The sequence below is a fragment of the Pinus tabuliformis genome, chromosome 6 (genome assembly GCF_031772625.1).
Source record: "Pinus tabuliformis cultivar Carrire ecotype Pingquan chromosome 6, CPIR1, whole genome shotgun sequence".
NCBI classification, from domain to species: domain Eukaryota; kingdom Viridiplantae; phylum Streptophyta; class Pinopsida; order Pinales; family Pinaceae; genus Pinus; species Pinus tabuliformis.
The window spans coordinates 405,940,762-405,955,468 of record NC_142292.1 but is presented as its reverse complement, the minus strand read 5'-3'; the positions used below and the strand labels follow the sequence as shown (position 1 = coordinate 405,955,468).

The 14,707-nt window shown below is 36.2% G+C and overlaps 1 protein-coding gene across 1 annotated transcript in view; it reads right to left on the bottom strand.

The window, feature by feature from the left end:
• Nucleotides 1-1,584, bottom strand: part of LOC149259028 (Ribosomal protein S18) — a 193,286-nt gene extending 191,702 nt beyond the window's left edge. Inside the window, exon 1 of the mRNA XM_089417194.1 lies at nt 1,115-1,584. Within this exon, the coding sequence (XP_089273320.1) occupies nt 1,115-1,241 (127 nt within the window). The 5' untranslated portion in view covers nt 1,242-1,584. The remainder of the gene's footprint in view (nt 1-1,114) is intronic.
• Nucleotides 1,585-14,707: the final 13,123 nt, after the last annotated feature.

Here is a 14,707-nt window from a genome sequence, read left to right as displayed (position 1 = left end):
TCTCTTAAAATTGTTCCAACAATCCCTAAATCTCTCAACACACATACATGGCAGATAATCACATTAAATTAAGTCTTCTCGAGACTTATCAATTCCATCAAATTAGCTCGTTTTTAACAGAAATTTGCTTCTGGTTTACATAATTGTCCACGTCTCCTCCTCCATAGCTTTGACTTTGACTTTTGATTAAGGGTGGTCGGATGCTCCTGCATCACAAAGCAAACCATTTGGCAGGTCTGAAACCCACATCACTCTCCATGCATAAATCATACTACCATTGCCACCATGTAGTAGTTTGCAGTTTCAATGGTATTGCATTTATTTTACCAAGGGATCCTTGAACATTTCACAAAGTTTAGAGTTGCATCTGCGTAAGCTGTCTGATTGAGGCTACGAATCCATTCCTCTGTGCCCCAGTTTCCACTTAGCGACATCTGGCAATTCTATAACATCGTATTATGTTATGCTCCATTTTCGATCTCTACAACAGGATCCACTGAGCATGGCAAGAACTCAGCAATTCAATTCGGTTCACCAGCTTGGCAAGCCAAGTTTACATTTTGGTCAAACTCGGTGAGTTGTTGCCAAGTTTGCTGAGTTTATTGAGTTATTCCAGAGTTTATTTTGTTTTCCAAATATGCCGACTTTTGCAGAGTTCTACTCAGATTTGTCAGGTTATTTGCAACTTTTCTCAATTTGCTGAGTTTACACTCTATTTCGGGTTTGCAGAGTTGTTGCCAGTCTGAGTCGTGTAACTTTGATAATGAAACTCCTACGTTCCTATTTTGACTTGCAATAGCTTGGAGAGGAGGAACTGCCTTGAGATGTAATTGCCAGTCCGACTGACTGGTCTTCCGTTGTCCGGATCATAATATCTTGAAGCACGAGGGAAAAGTATAGAAGCACAAGGGAAAAGTGATAGTGAAATTAGCGAAAACTGTAGGATAGTTTTTACTATTAAATCGCAGACACCTATGAGACCGCCCTACCAATATCAAACCATCCGCTATTTATTATGCCCATTGTAAAGTTATCTCAACGCTCAACACAAGAAAACCGGACAAGAAAAAATAAACAGAGAACCAGCAAAATGTATTGAGAACCAGCAACCAACCTGGATTCCCTTTAGCGGAGAAGACCCGGACGGTGTGCAAAGAACTCGGTCCATGAATATTAGTGAATATCGAAGACTTCAATCGTGTAGTGAAGTGACGGAGCTTGCTCACGTTCATGGTGGACATAAACCCTACTAAAACCCTGGCCGGAAATGACAACTCACTGCGGAATGAAAACCATTAAAACAGCGGTGTATAATCTTTGCCTTTTTCCTCGGAATCAGTCTGCCAGATCACTTGTTCGATTTCCCGGATATGGTGGTCAGATGCATTTCGATGTCGTTTGTGGATGGCTAGCAGGTGTCCTGGTTTGGGTATCCATATTCGAAAGTAATCAAAGGTATCGAAAGTAATCGACAGTATTACATCACAATTCGCAAACCTGTGATGTTCCTGCCATCATCTTCGAAAAACAAGAGCATTCCTCCCGGGCCTTCCAATAAACAGCATAAATCAATGCTAATATTAAGTTAATATACGAGAGAGAAATTTTAAATTTGCTTATCGTTTGTGAAGATTAATATATATCATAAATTTTCAAAGAAAAATGTATTTTTTTTCTCCCAACTTTAACTCTTAGATATTGAATAATTATTATATTTATTATCACTTCTAGATATTTAAATATTATTATACTTATTATAAGAAATTATAATCAAAATTCAAAGTTCAATACTTGTAGTTTATTTGTGATATTTAAAGATTAACTATTTTTATTTTTATTAGGATTTTTTTTATAAGATGTATGCTTTTATAAACAGGCTAAGTTGGATTTGTTTTTCAACTTGTCTTGACGATGAATCACACTGGTTGGTTCGAAACGCGGCAACAAATGGTTTCTCATGTGATTTTCGCCGAAAAATCTATCATAAACATTAAATTTATTAAATAATTCACACTTACATAATCTTACTATTATATTGGTTTCTTTATTATTTTAAATATCTTACTACTATATTGGTTTATTTGTTATTTTAAATATTATTTAAAGAAAAAAATTGGAGAATATTAGAAATTTTGTTTTTTATATTCATTTAAATTCATGTATTATAAGTATTGTTGATTCTTATTAATATGAGAATTAGTGTTATATTCATTTATCATATTTAATGAATTTAAATTTTATCTTTTCCATAATGCCATTTAATTTGTTATCTTTTTTTCTTTTTTTTTCAAAGGGGAAATCTCCTTTGAAGAAGCTTTATACAGATCACAATTATATATATATATATATATATATATATATATATATATATAGATCACAATTATATATATATATATATATATATATATATATATATATATATATACAGAGTCGAGATGAGTACAAATAGCAGCACAGCAACACCAACATGTATCATGGGTCGAATCCGGGTGGGGAGGCTATTAACCAACCATCCCATCCACGCGGGACAATGCCCGCGTACATTTAATTTGTCATCTTTATCTTTGTTTTTGCTCTTGTAAAACACCAAAACAATTAGTTAATGGGGTTATGGGCGTAAATTGCAAAGGCATTGTTTAGAATATTAGATATCTTTTTTTTTTAATGTCCACTTAAAGTCGTGTGTTATAAACATGTTAATCCTCATTAATGTGAGAATTAGTATTATATTCATTTATCATATTTAATGAATTTAAATCTTACTTTTTCCATAATGTCATTCAATTTGTCATTTTTACTTTTGTTCTTGGCATTATAAAACACCAAAACAATTAGCCAATTGGGTTATGGGTGTAAATTGCAAAGGCATCAGAAAGAATTAGTAAGATTAATGACAAATATGTGGCTCAATAACAATTTTAAAGAACAAAAAATAGTCATTGAGAAAATCCAAGGAAATAAGGTCATCTCTATTTTTTATGTTCACATGTTTCGTCTCTCTACAAATATCTAACACGTTAGCTCATGATTGTTTTATTATAGTGGTAATGCTATGTGTTTACTTGTGATTAAGGATAAAATGGTTATAGCAATGGTATACAATATTTAACTATTATTTGAGCACATTAGACATTGGCCACTCAACCATTGAATATATATTCATGGTAGCCCCATTATGTAATAAAAACTTAATGGTATCAAAACACATAATTGATTGATCTGAATGGAAAGTGGCATCCAACAATGGTATTCATCCACCCATGGAATTGACCTATGGTATTGTAAGTAGGATTCACCCATGATATTTACCCACCCATAGAATTTACCCATGGTATTGTAACTAAAAAAGGCTATAAGTAACAAGTCACATTTTGTAAAATGATAGATTGTCCACCATAATGTAGCTTTTACAGTTATTTTATGTTTTAATAATAAAAAAACTTTGTGGTTTTCTTTACTCTGTGTTCTCTTTTTCCTGGCATTTCAATTTTCCAGATCTGTATCAGTGATATCAAAGGAGGTTACGACTCCATGGCAATTACGGCTTGTTTAACAATTGTGTAATGGTTTTTGAAGATCACCTCTTTGAATTTCCAAGGGTTATCGAGATGGTTCTACAAATATTTCTCCCTACTGAGCTTTTCTCTTGCATTTGACCTGCTCCTCCATGACCTTTCCTCTGCCTTCATTGTTCACCTATTTGCTATAGTAGGTTTTTTTTAGTAGGGATCAAATAAGAGGAAATGTAAAGAGAGAGTGGTGGGCAGTTGTGAACAAATCATGACTGCAGTGGAGACTTCTCATTCATCACAATCCATTCCATCATGCATTGTTCTTTCAAAGCAAGTGAGTGTGTGAAGGAAAAGGATGAAGCAAAGATGGATTGGGTCGGGCCCAATCTACACCCCTCTACATGATGTAGGTTACAAGAGGAAGTTGGCATTGGATGCGAGAAAAATGCGCAAGGTTCCACCATGGAAACAAGAGGTGACAGATGAGGAAGGGCATAGACGATTTCATGGATCATTTATAGCAGGCTTCTCTACGGGATTCTATAATACTATGGGGTCAAAAGAAGGGTGGGCCCCACAAACATTCATGTCATCTCGAAAAAAGAAGCGTTGAGGTGAATGGTCAAATTGTATACAATTTTCTTGATGATGATGAGAAAACAGAGTTTGAAGCACAAGAACTTAGTGCTTCCTCCAAATTTGACACAGTTGAATTTAGAGTTGCAGCGATGGCTAGGAAGCAAGCTGAAAAAGATCTCCATACAAGGCCATTTGTGATCCTATTAACGGTGTTGGAACCCGCCAACATGGAAGGTGGTCTCCTCGATTAAAAGTCTCAATTAAACTTTGCTCTGATTGGTATAGGAGCCTTTTCGGAATTAAGGCTCGACTGCCATTATTCTTAAATATTTGCCTTGGCTTCAATGGTTAGCAAAAGAAAGCAATGCACATCTACTTTTGAATGAGCAAGTGAGAAAGCCTTGGGAAATGTTCAATTGTAAGATGTATTAAGGTTCTTCCACCAAAAGGGAAAATAAAGTGAGTCTTTAAGACAAGAGTAGTAGTACTAATATAATAAAGACACACAAGCATATGTATGAAAGAATCATTAGACAACTAGCGAAACAGTTCAAATAGAAGCAACAATCGTTAAACAATTACAACAAACATTCAACAAGACATGCACCAAAGCCACCAAAATAGTTCAATTACTTTAGCATGGGATTATAACAACGTAAACCACAAACATTCAAAGAATAGTCTTACGACATTTACAATATACGCATGAAAGTGTGTCGGCTCAATGAGCTTCATATATTAAGCAAAAGTTCTAAGATACAATAAACATCACTAGCTCCAATAGTCGAGAGTTAGAGCTTCCACCTGCTCTCCAAAAGACTATCTTCCCCTTTAATGCCTATTTGGAGAAGCCAAGGTGAAAATTCCTTTGCTTGAGTTATGAGGGTGTATATATAACAAATGAGATCACTCTTCACCTCCCTTGTGACTCTTGGACTTCACTCATGACTCTTAAGCTTCCAACTAACTTTTTCGAATTTCCATGTGACTTTTCAACTTCTACATGACTTTTCACGTTCTATAGATGACTCTTGGAATTCCACTTTACATTACATTTCTCATAATATTGAAAATTACATAATTACATCCACAAATGACGTGGCACATGATGACTCATTTGACACCTTGACAAGCCATGACTTGACACTGATGACATGGACTTGATGATGATGTGGCAATGTTAAGTCACTCTTCTTATTGTTATCCTTTTGTCTTCTTGAGAGATGGTACATGCTCTTTATCCTCCTCCTTCATAAGGCTTGAAGATAGATAGCCTCCCCTGTGATCTTGATCTTCCAATTTATGTCACAATTTGATATCCCTTCTTCTACTTGCTCAATGATCAGCGTGTCTTTACAGCTTCACAAGTGTCTTCTAGTATGGACTCCTTCTTCTCTCATCATCCTATCATGACAAACTATAGTACTTGCAACTAAAAGTCTCTCATAACAAGATGACATTAGTCTGAAAAACTCCTAGTGTAGCGTACTTCATGAACAATGTTGATTGAGCTGGAACTGGGTGTTGGACGGAGAAGGAGACTTAGGGATTGCACATTTCCAGGCAATGGCAGTGATGGACTAAATCTTGATTCTGCGCAATGTGCAGTTCTGGAGGCCTGGGCAAGATGAATGTGTAGTTTAGGAGCTCAATGAGGTAATATTGAGCCTTGAAGTTGTCGAATGTGCAGTACAGGAGGGAGAGAGGTGAAGGGATTGTACAAATCAAGGAGGCAGGGAGATAGCTTGATGCTTGTCACTACACAGTGCATATAAGGACACTGACTAGGAGGGTGAATTACGTAGTTGTGGAGGTCAAGAGGCCAAGGTTGAGCACTATGACTGCGCAATGCGCAATCCTTGGAGGAAATAACTGCGCATTGTGTAGTTCCAGGAGGCAAGGGACCAACTTGAGGCTTGCTCTGCGCAGTTTCTAGAGGTTGAGTGAGGTTAAGTTGATAGGTAGGAATCTTTCCAAAATTTGACTAAGTGTGTGATCAGTAAGGTAGAAGTTAAACTAGGATTGGACCTATGAATGATCACACACACTTAGAACAATTGAAGACAAACATTAAACACTCAATACACAAGAACAACATGATCCCCTCAATGTGACTGCAGTACAACAACCTCCGCCAAGTGTGACACTTAGGATGTACTTTGCGACAACAGTGACAACACTAATGCAACAGCGCATGAAACTTTGGGAATGAGTCTAATACATGTTCATATGATAAATAAGACTCATTGACACCAAAGTTACCCCTTGAAATGAATCATAACTCTACTTTTGCAACTTGCGACACTTCGCATGCCAAAAGATGACACTTTAGTTTTCTTTGTTAAGGGACTAGAAAACTTAGAGGATATACATTGGGTGACCCCTGCTACTAGAAGCGACAGATTACAAGGTCAAAGTAGGCTCCGAAATTTAGGCGTAGGCCAAAATTTTGGAGGGTGTTGTAGCAACAACAACACTTAACAACACACTAGAAGAACTCCAACTTCTTTGTTGTAACAACCCTGGTCAAAAATCCATGTAAAAATTAATAAAGGTAAAATAAGACCTTGGTCATGGGACACGTATTCCAAGTTGAATGTTGGGAAAAAACATAGTGATGGGGATCACTTATGATTAATTAATGGCTAAGGAAATTGGAAAAGGTAATGGCAAAGGCTTTGGAAAGGCATGAGACATCAATTGGCATTTTATTTATAGGATTGTGCTTCGACACTTATTACTTGATGGGGTGGTAGAGGGATCCCAACTTATTGAGAGCAAAAGAGGTTGTTCCTTCAGAGGCATTTATATATACCTTTGACATTAACATGCTCGTTAAAGATTTTCCCCTTGCCCTTCTCTACTAAATTGGATCAACATACAAAAGCATCGAATCAAAAGAATCGAGCTTGGAAACAAGTTCCTAGAATAGAAACGGGTATCATGGTTCTACACAAAGGTTTCCTTATGAATGGATCATACTTTCTGTCAAAACATCATCGACCAAAACATGTAAAACCACAACAAAGAAGAAGGACGAAGGGTTATCCAAATGTTAGAATGTCACAAGGCCCTTTTCAATTTCGACACATACATTGGAACCAAACCAAACACTTTCACACAAGGCTTTATTCACAAAACAACACGAACAACAAAAAAGACTCAACATGACCGAAAAACAGAAATAGAGTGCAAACACAAAAAGTAATATATACAAAGGGTAGGGTCATAACCCTAAATAGCTTATTGAAAATAGTGTTTAAGATCTTGGCCATTGACAAGAAGTAAATCCATCTTCCCATCCAAAGATTGAAGACGATAAGTATAGTGACTAAGTTTATCATGAACTAGATAAGGTCTAATCCACAGGGATTGAAACTTAGTGTGTTTCCCCTTCTCTTCATGGAATTTATCCCACTTCAATATTGGGTTTCCCACACTAAATTCGTTCTTCCTCACAGACTTCTGGTCAAACCATCTCTTGATATGGGTTTGATGCATAGCAATTTTTTCTTTTGGTTTCCTCCTTTCTTCTTGTAGCTTCAAGAGAGTATATATCCTACTCTGAACCAAAAGACAAGGCTTACCCTGGACTCTTTCAAAAGTTGAAGGGCAAGCAGGTAAATGTTCATAGGTAGGATGGCTTCTTTTCCATACACCAGAAAGTAAGGAGAGGTTTTGAGAAAGGGTTTAGCCATGACACAATAAGCCCATAGAGCATTAACCAAAGCATTGTGCTAGTTCCTTTGTTAAGAGTAAACGATCTTCTTGATAATAAAAATGAGCTTTTTATTGGTTGACTCAGCAAGACTATTACCCTATGGATAATAGTTAGATGAATGGTGGATGAATGTTTCAATACAATGTCATTTTCTAATGTGAAACCATAAAGTTTAAGCAATGGGAAATAAGTCGCATTATTGAAAACAAGTGATGTCGGGACACCAAAGTTGGTGATGGTATTATGTTTAAGGAAATTGATGACTTCTTGATCATTCACTTGCTTAAGAGGAACTGCTTTTGTCCACTGTGTGAAGTAATACGTAGCAGTGAGAATATATTGGTGTTTCTTTGATGAGCATGGAAAGATCTCACCAATAACATTTAGACCCCATGTTGGAAAGGTTCTTATACAACAATGGGCTACAATGGGGAAACTGACTTTCTATCATGACTAACACATTTCTAACAAACCAAACACTTGCGGGCATAAGCATGAGCATCCTTGAAAAGTGTGGGCCAATAGTACCCAGACCGCATAACTTTGTGCACAGTCATATCACCCGCATAATTTCCACCTGTTGGTCCTTCATGAAGATCATGAAATACCCTTTCTAAGTCAGGTGTTTCGAGGCATTTGTGCAGGACCCCATTATGGTGCTTTCGAAAAGCACTCCATGTATCAATTGGTATGATAGATCTTTCAATCTTGTGGCCCTATTTTGTCACACCGATAAGTAAGAGGGAAAGCTACCGTGCTCAAGATATTGTCACACATATGTGTGCCAAGAAGTGGTTGCATCAGTGAGGGTAGCTTGTTCGATATTACACATTTCAATTTCCTACTCCCATCCAGAACAATCATCTTCCAACGAACTTGTTGCTTCTACTGCTAGTTGTCACAGACCAGGGCCTTTTATAGTATGAACTGGTTGAACTTGAGATCGTACTCTTGTAAATTAAGCATCAAGTTTGCTCTTCTTTCACCCAACTCTTGTTGAACAAACAACAATCTAACAGCTGGGTGTGGCACAAAGATGATAAAATGATTTTTCAGAAGATAAGGCCTGAAGTGTTTTACTACCTTATAAACTACATAAGCTTGTTTATCGATGATAGGGTAATTTAGTTTGGTCCCTGCAAGCCAACATTCATGAATGAAATAGGTCGCTCGTTCCCTTGATCGATTGTGAGAGAAGTATCAGAAGCAAAGGTATACAACATGAAATCTTTACAGAAATTAGGATTGTATAATGTTGGAGCTTCGACGAATGCTTGCTTAATACGAGAAAATGCATCATTTTCCTTTTTGTCCCATTTATAGATTGCATCCTTCTTTATCATCTCTTGTAATGGCTTTATGATTTGTGCATAGTTTGAGAAGAATTTGTGAAGGAATTTGGTTTTCCCTAAGAAGGATGGCATAGATTTTTTATTCATCGAGAAGGGAATTTGAGTGATTGTTTTGACCGCTTTGGGCCCACTTTGATACCAGATTTCGCAACGATATGGCCCATTAAATTTCACTTGGACACTGCGAAAATTCTCTTCTTAGGATTTAAAGATATCATGTATTAGTGACATCGCTCAAAATTTTTCCTTAAATGGCATAGGTGATCATATCGTTTCTTCAAAAAAATGGTCACGTCATTTAAGTACACCACAACGCTCTAACCAATCAATCCGTGAAATGTGATGTCCATCGCACATTGGAAAGTAGCTCCTGCATTGATGAGCCCAAAAGGCATTCTCTTAAAAGAAAAAGTATCACACTTTGTTCTGAAAATGGTCTTATGTCTATCGGATTGTGCCACTAGAACCTGGTTGTATCCTGCAAAAATCGTCCAACAATGAAAACATCTCCAGCCCCGATACTATTTGCAAAATGTGTTCCATAGACAACGTCAGTTCAATTATGAGAATCAACACACAAGCGAATTTCCCTGGACGTCTTTCTTATGGGTACTAGATTTGAAACCCATGCTAAATGAAGAGCTTTAAATATGATATGAGCATCCAACAACTTTCTTAATTATCTCCGAATGAGGGGCTCAAGTGTAGGATGAACTTTTCTCAATTTCTGCTAAAAAGGCTTGGCCCCTTCCTCTATAGGGATCACATGCTGAATTATTCGTGTATCATAATTTTTCAAGTCATCGTATGTCCACACGAAGGCATCTCAATACTATTTGAAGATGCAGATAAAAGCTTGTTGCTCTTGAGGCGTACAACAAGTTTCGAGATTCACAAATTTCAGATCTTCCTTTGTCCCAATATTTACTTGTTCATGTGAGATTATAGAGTTATGGGTCTTTGTATTGACTGGCCCCTTGAACCGATTATGCAGGTCATATAACTTTTCTAGTGATACCACACCCTTGGGCATGGTATTTCCTCTACTTACTTGTGATGACCCCTGCAATGCTCTTTCGTGCTTTTCTTCGTTGTTAGTTGCATCCTTGAACACATCAGCATTCGCCAAAAAATCCAGTATTTGCTAGTCGTTATTGAAAACATGAAAATTAGTGATATTATTGGCAATAGATGGCCTATAAATTATCTCAATTTAAAATCCATCCTTTAAAAGAGACAACCTAGCATAAACATTTGCTAATGTATCAACAACAACATTGTGAATCCTAGGAACATAAATAATATTAAAATCTTGGAAATGAGAAATCAAATGCCATACCTGTTTAGTCAATTTAGTGTCCTAAATTGCTTGCATAAATTATCAATCGAGGTTTGTAAGCTGATGAAGTGTGGTGCACTATATGTGCTTAGTTAACCCTTCTTACTTCGTTGTTTTGCATTTTTAGATTGTTTTGGGGGTTTCTGTTCTTTGATTTCTAATGATGTACAATCTGAACTGTGAGAAACTTAAGTGAATCTAAACTTCCTAAAGGTGAACCAAGAGTTGAAGCTAGTCAAAATCTAATTTAAAGAAAGGAAAAACAGGGTATCTATCATATCTCGTCATTAATCCTAAGTCATGAATCTATTTCTTATAATTAAGGGTGAAGGCGTAATGCATGTTGAAATAAATACAGAGAATGAAATCAACTGAAGTACTTCAAGTTACTCTAACCTTCAATTTTGAAAGATAACCTTCTTGAGATGGGATACAAGCAACTTTTTGTACTTTATGATCTAGAGAACTAAACGAAACATGCAGAAGATAATTGATTGATTTCAACCATTGTGTGAAGTGAATGTTTAACCATTTAGTTTAGGATGAGTATTAACTTGAAATGGTGATCAAAAACATTCATTAACACAGCGGATTGACAAATTTGTCCTAGACAATAAATAACAAAACAGTGAGTGTAATGACCCTTCTAAACTAATTAACTAATATAAAGTTTTAAACTTTATATTAAAACTAATTTGATAAACTTCATATTAAAAATAAATATGAGTTAAACTTTAAAAATAAATATGAATTAAACTTTATAATAAATATAAAATTTAAACTTTATAAATATATATAATATTAAACTTCATAAAATTAAAGTTTATAATAAAAAAAGATATAAAATTTGAAACCTTATGTAAAAGGTAATGCATCGACGAAACTTGGAATGTAAGCAAAGTACATAAGATCAGAGGGATAAATATCTGAGAGTGAAATGCATGCGGAGGCGTGTCGAGAGGAGGAAGAGTGGTGGCCGTAGGCGGGAGGGTGGCCACCGCCAAGCCTGCAATTATAAAACCACTGATCTGAGCCGATCACAGGGGGAGGAACGCAGAAAAGAAGGAGGAGAAAATCAGAAGAGAAGGGAGGGTAAACCAGAGGAAGACAATTGACCAAGGGAAGAGCTTTAGGTATTCTGAGGTTCTGGGCACGGGGGACAGTGAGCTTCTGCGAGAAGCTTACTGGATTGAGCAGCCATGCTCTGCTCAGTCTGGCTGGGTGGAATTGGTTTCCCGGTAATTGGATCAGAGTAACCACAACGCCATCAACTACACTAGAGCAACACCAGAGCAGGCAGCAGTTCAGGTAGGTGTCTAAAATCCCTTACGGTTACTGCATTTCAGTTTTGATTCTTACCGTATTTCAGTTTTTGGTCTTTACATATGGTATCAGAGGGCGTGTTCAAACCCTTTCAACCTCATAGGCCCTTATAGTTTTCAAACCTTGGTAATTTTCCTGCTTTTCTGCCAATCTTTTACCGTGTCTGCAATTATTCTGTTGCATAGGTCCGACAGAGAAAAATATAATATCGAGTACCGACCCATCTGAACGCGGCATGAAATCCCCTTAGTTGATACGAAATCGCCATTTGGTCATTCCTGAATTGGTAAATAATTACTCCGAATATGTAAGCAGTTCACGATTTTGATGACTCTGGAAGCGATTAAGACTTTTTATTGCCTTTTCGATTTCTGACTGAGCGAATCATCTAAACGCACATTTTTTCATCTCTTTCATCCTCTGTTTAGATAATCCCTGCGGATTATTTTGTTGCAATATGTTCCATGATTTTAGAATTCCTATGAGAAGGGCGTTTATTTTATTTTTTGTTGTATGACTATTCAGATGATTCTTAAAGTGATAAATATGTACAGAATGGTTGTCGTGTGGTTGATAGTGATTATTCATAGAGCCCTAGGAGCCGTTTTATGATGTTATTGCAACTTCATGGAGAGCCCTAAAACTTGGTAGTGTTTTAACTTATTGAAAGAAATTTCGGCATAAGAAGAATTAGATAATAGGATAAGACTCACGAATTTAGGTTCGTTCTGAGTTATTCGAGAGTTGTTCTTTTTTCCACTCACAAATGTGTGCCGTCTCCCTCTCACAAATGGTGTGCAGAGAACGGACGAAGAATGTGTTGACTACTCTTTTAAACAACCTGCTAACACAGGCACCATAGAAAATGGGGTGAACCCGATAAATTACCTTTTACTAATTGGGCATAAAAATATTGCTTCGGAATACGTGTTCATAAAAATTCACTAAAGTGATTAAGCCTGGTGTAAGATGCCTTATTTCGTGTCGGACGATTAGCTTTTAGTTTCTAGTTATCCTTTTGCCGTGCGGTTGCATTATTTGTTCGGGCAGCAAAGCAGACTCATCCGAGGGCGGCTTGACACTCGTCTTGTTGATACCACCTCATCTCGTTGATGCAAACTCGTCATTCTGTCGTTTTGAATAACTGAACCTGTCTCACTAATTTCTGAGCTATGTTGAAGTCTTTGAGAGTTGACCCTGTTTCAAATATCATTTAGAAGAGCGTAGTTCTGGGCTCATAATATGAGGTATGAGATTACCAAATCCACTAATCTACCTCAGAATTTGATATACTTGAAAGGGTAATTAAACTCTTGACAAAGTCAACAAAGGGTCCCATCATTTAAGGAGATTAAATATATATATATATATATATATATATATATATATATATATATATATATATATATGAATTATGTACCACCGATGGGATCTAAGCACCATATACGTCTGCGGGTGACTGAACTTATGATCTCATAGGAGTAGCCCTTCTGATAAAAAATTTGAATTGATTTAAAGCTCTTCTAAGACCTTGTTGGGCGCCTCATAGTGAAGTTACAAAAGGAGCCGAGACCCCTCAAGCTCATAGCTTTGGTATATTTCAAAGGCTTGACTTAATGCTTATGCATCCAAGAAAAGAATCTGAGATTCCTACTTCAGGTATATCCTTGACCGAGTCAATCAAAGGTTCAAAAGTAGTCATTTTGTTTTAAAATATGCTTTGCAAACTTATGTATCTGCAGACTTATGTAGTACCATAGCATCACATTCCTATATATATATATATATATATATATATATATATATATATATATATATATATATATATAGTTTAAAAAGAGCTCACTTGTGGAGAGACAGACGCAATTCAATAGCCCATGGCAAGTTCTTTAGTAGATTTTTTCAAGCTCTGAACTAAGAGGAGGATGCTGACAAGCACAACACCCCTAATTGAAGGAATGTATAGGAAATATATAACATAAAGAGAGTTGATGAGCATAACAAAGATGTTGCAATCCTTTTATTCTGATCGAGGAGGTACACTGATTCCTCTTGGATAACATCCCTTGTTTTATTCTAGTATTGATATGTCACCTTATACCTGGGTTTTGATATGTGACAACTTATAAATTATGAAAAAATTCACATGATGTATTTACTCAACTTAATACCAAATTTTATCAAATATTTTGCATCAGTGATTTCTTCATTAGTTTTGTTTTATTCAAACAGGAAAATAAAGGAGGTGACCTAACCTTATAATGAGCATTACATCAACAAACTGCAAGACCTTCAGTTTCCTTGTATAATACTGCAATTAACTCTCCCTACCAACTTACGTGAGCAGAGCCAATGCATTCACCTTAGCACCAGTCTGGACAAAGTTTACATCTTTTCTATACTCATATATTGTGGATGTTATCTGTTCTGCCAGATCAACTTTAAATGCAGTCAACAATCTAAAGCAAGCATTAGACTAGTCACCATTGCGAGTTGTTATAAAGGAGGGGGGGTGTACCCTTCTAATAGGTTCCTTTTTATGTTCCTTGACAGTAATTGAATCTAACTTGATAGGTTCCCTGTTATGTTGTTTGATCATTCATAGCCTCCTAGAATTGCCAGTTTCAATTTGAAGGGAACAACTAAATTTCTCAGGTAATATCTATGCAAGTTTTCTGCTAAATATCATGAAATTTGAACTTATGATAGCACAAAATTTTCGATGAATCCTATTGCAGTCAATTTTCACTTGCATCAACCATTAAAGTGTTAGGTGCAATTAGAAAAAAAAAAAAACTACTTTTCAAAGCATCAGTTAGAGAACAAAATTGTACAATTATATCCTTTGACGGAGTCATTCTTAAAACAAAACTGGTTCTTA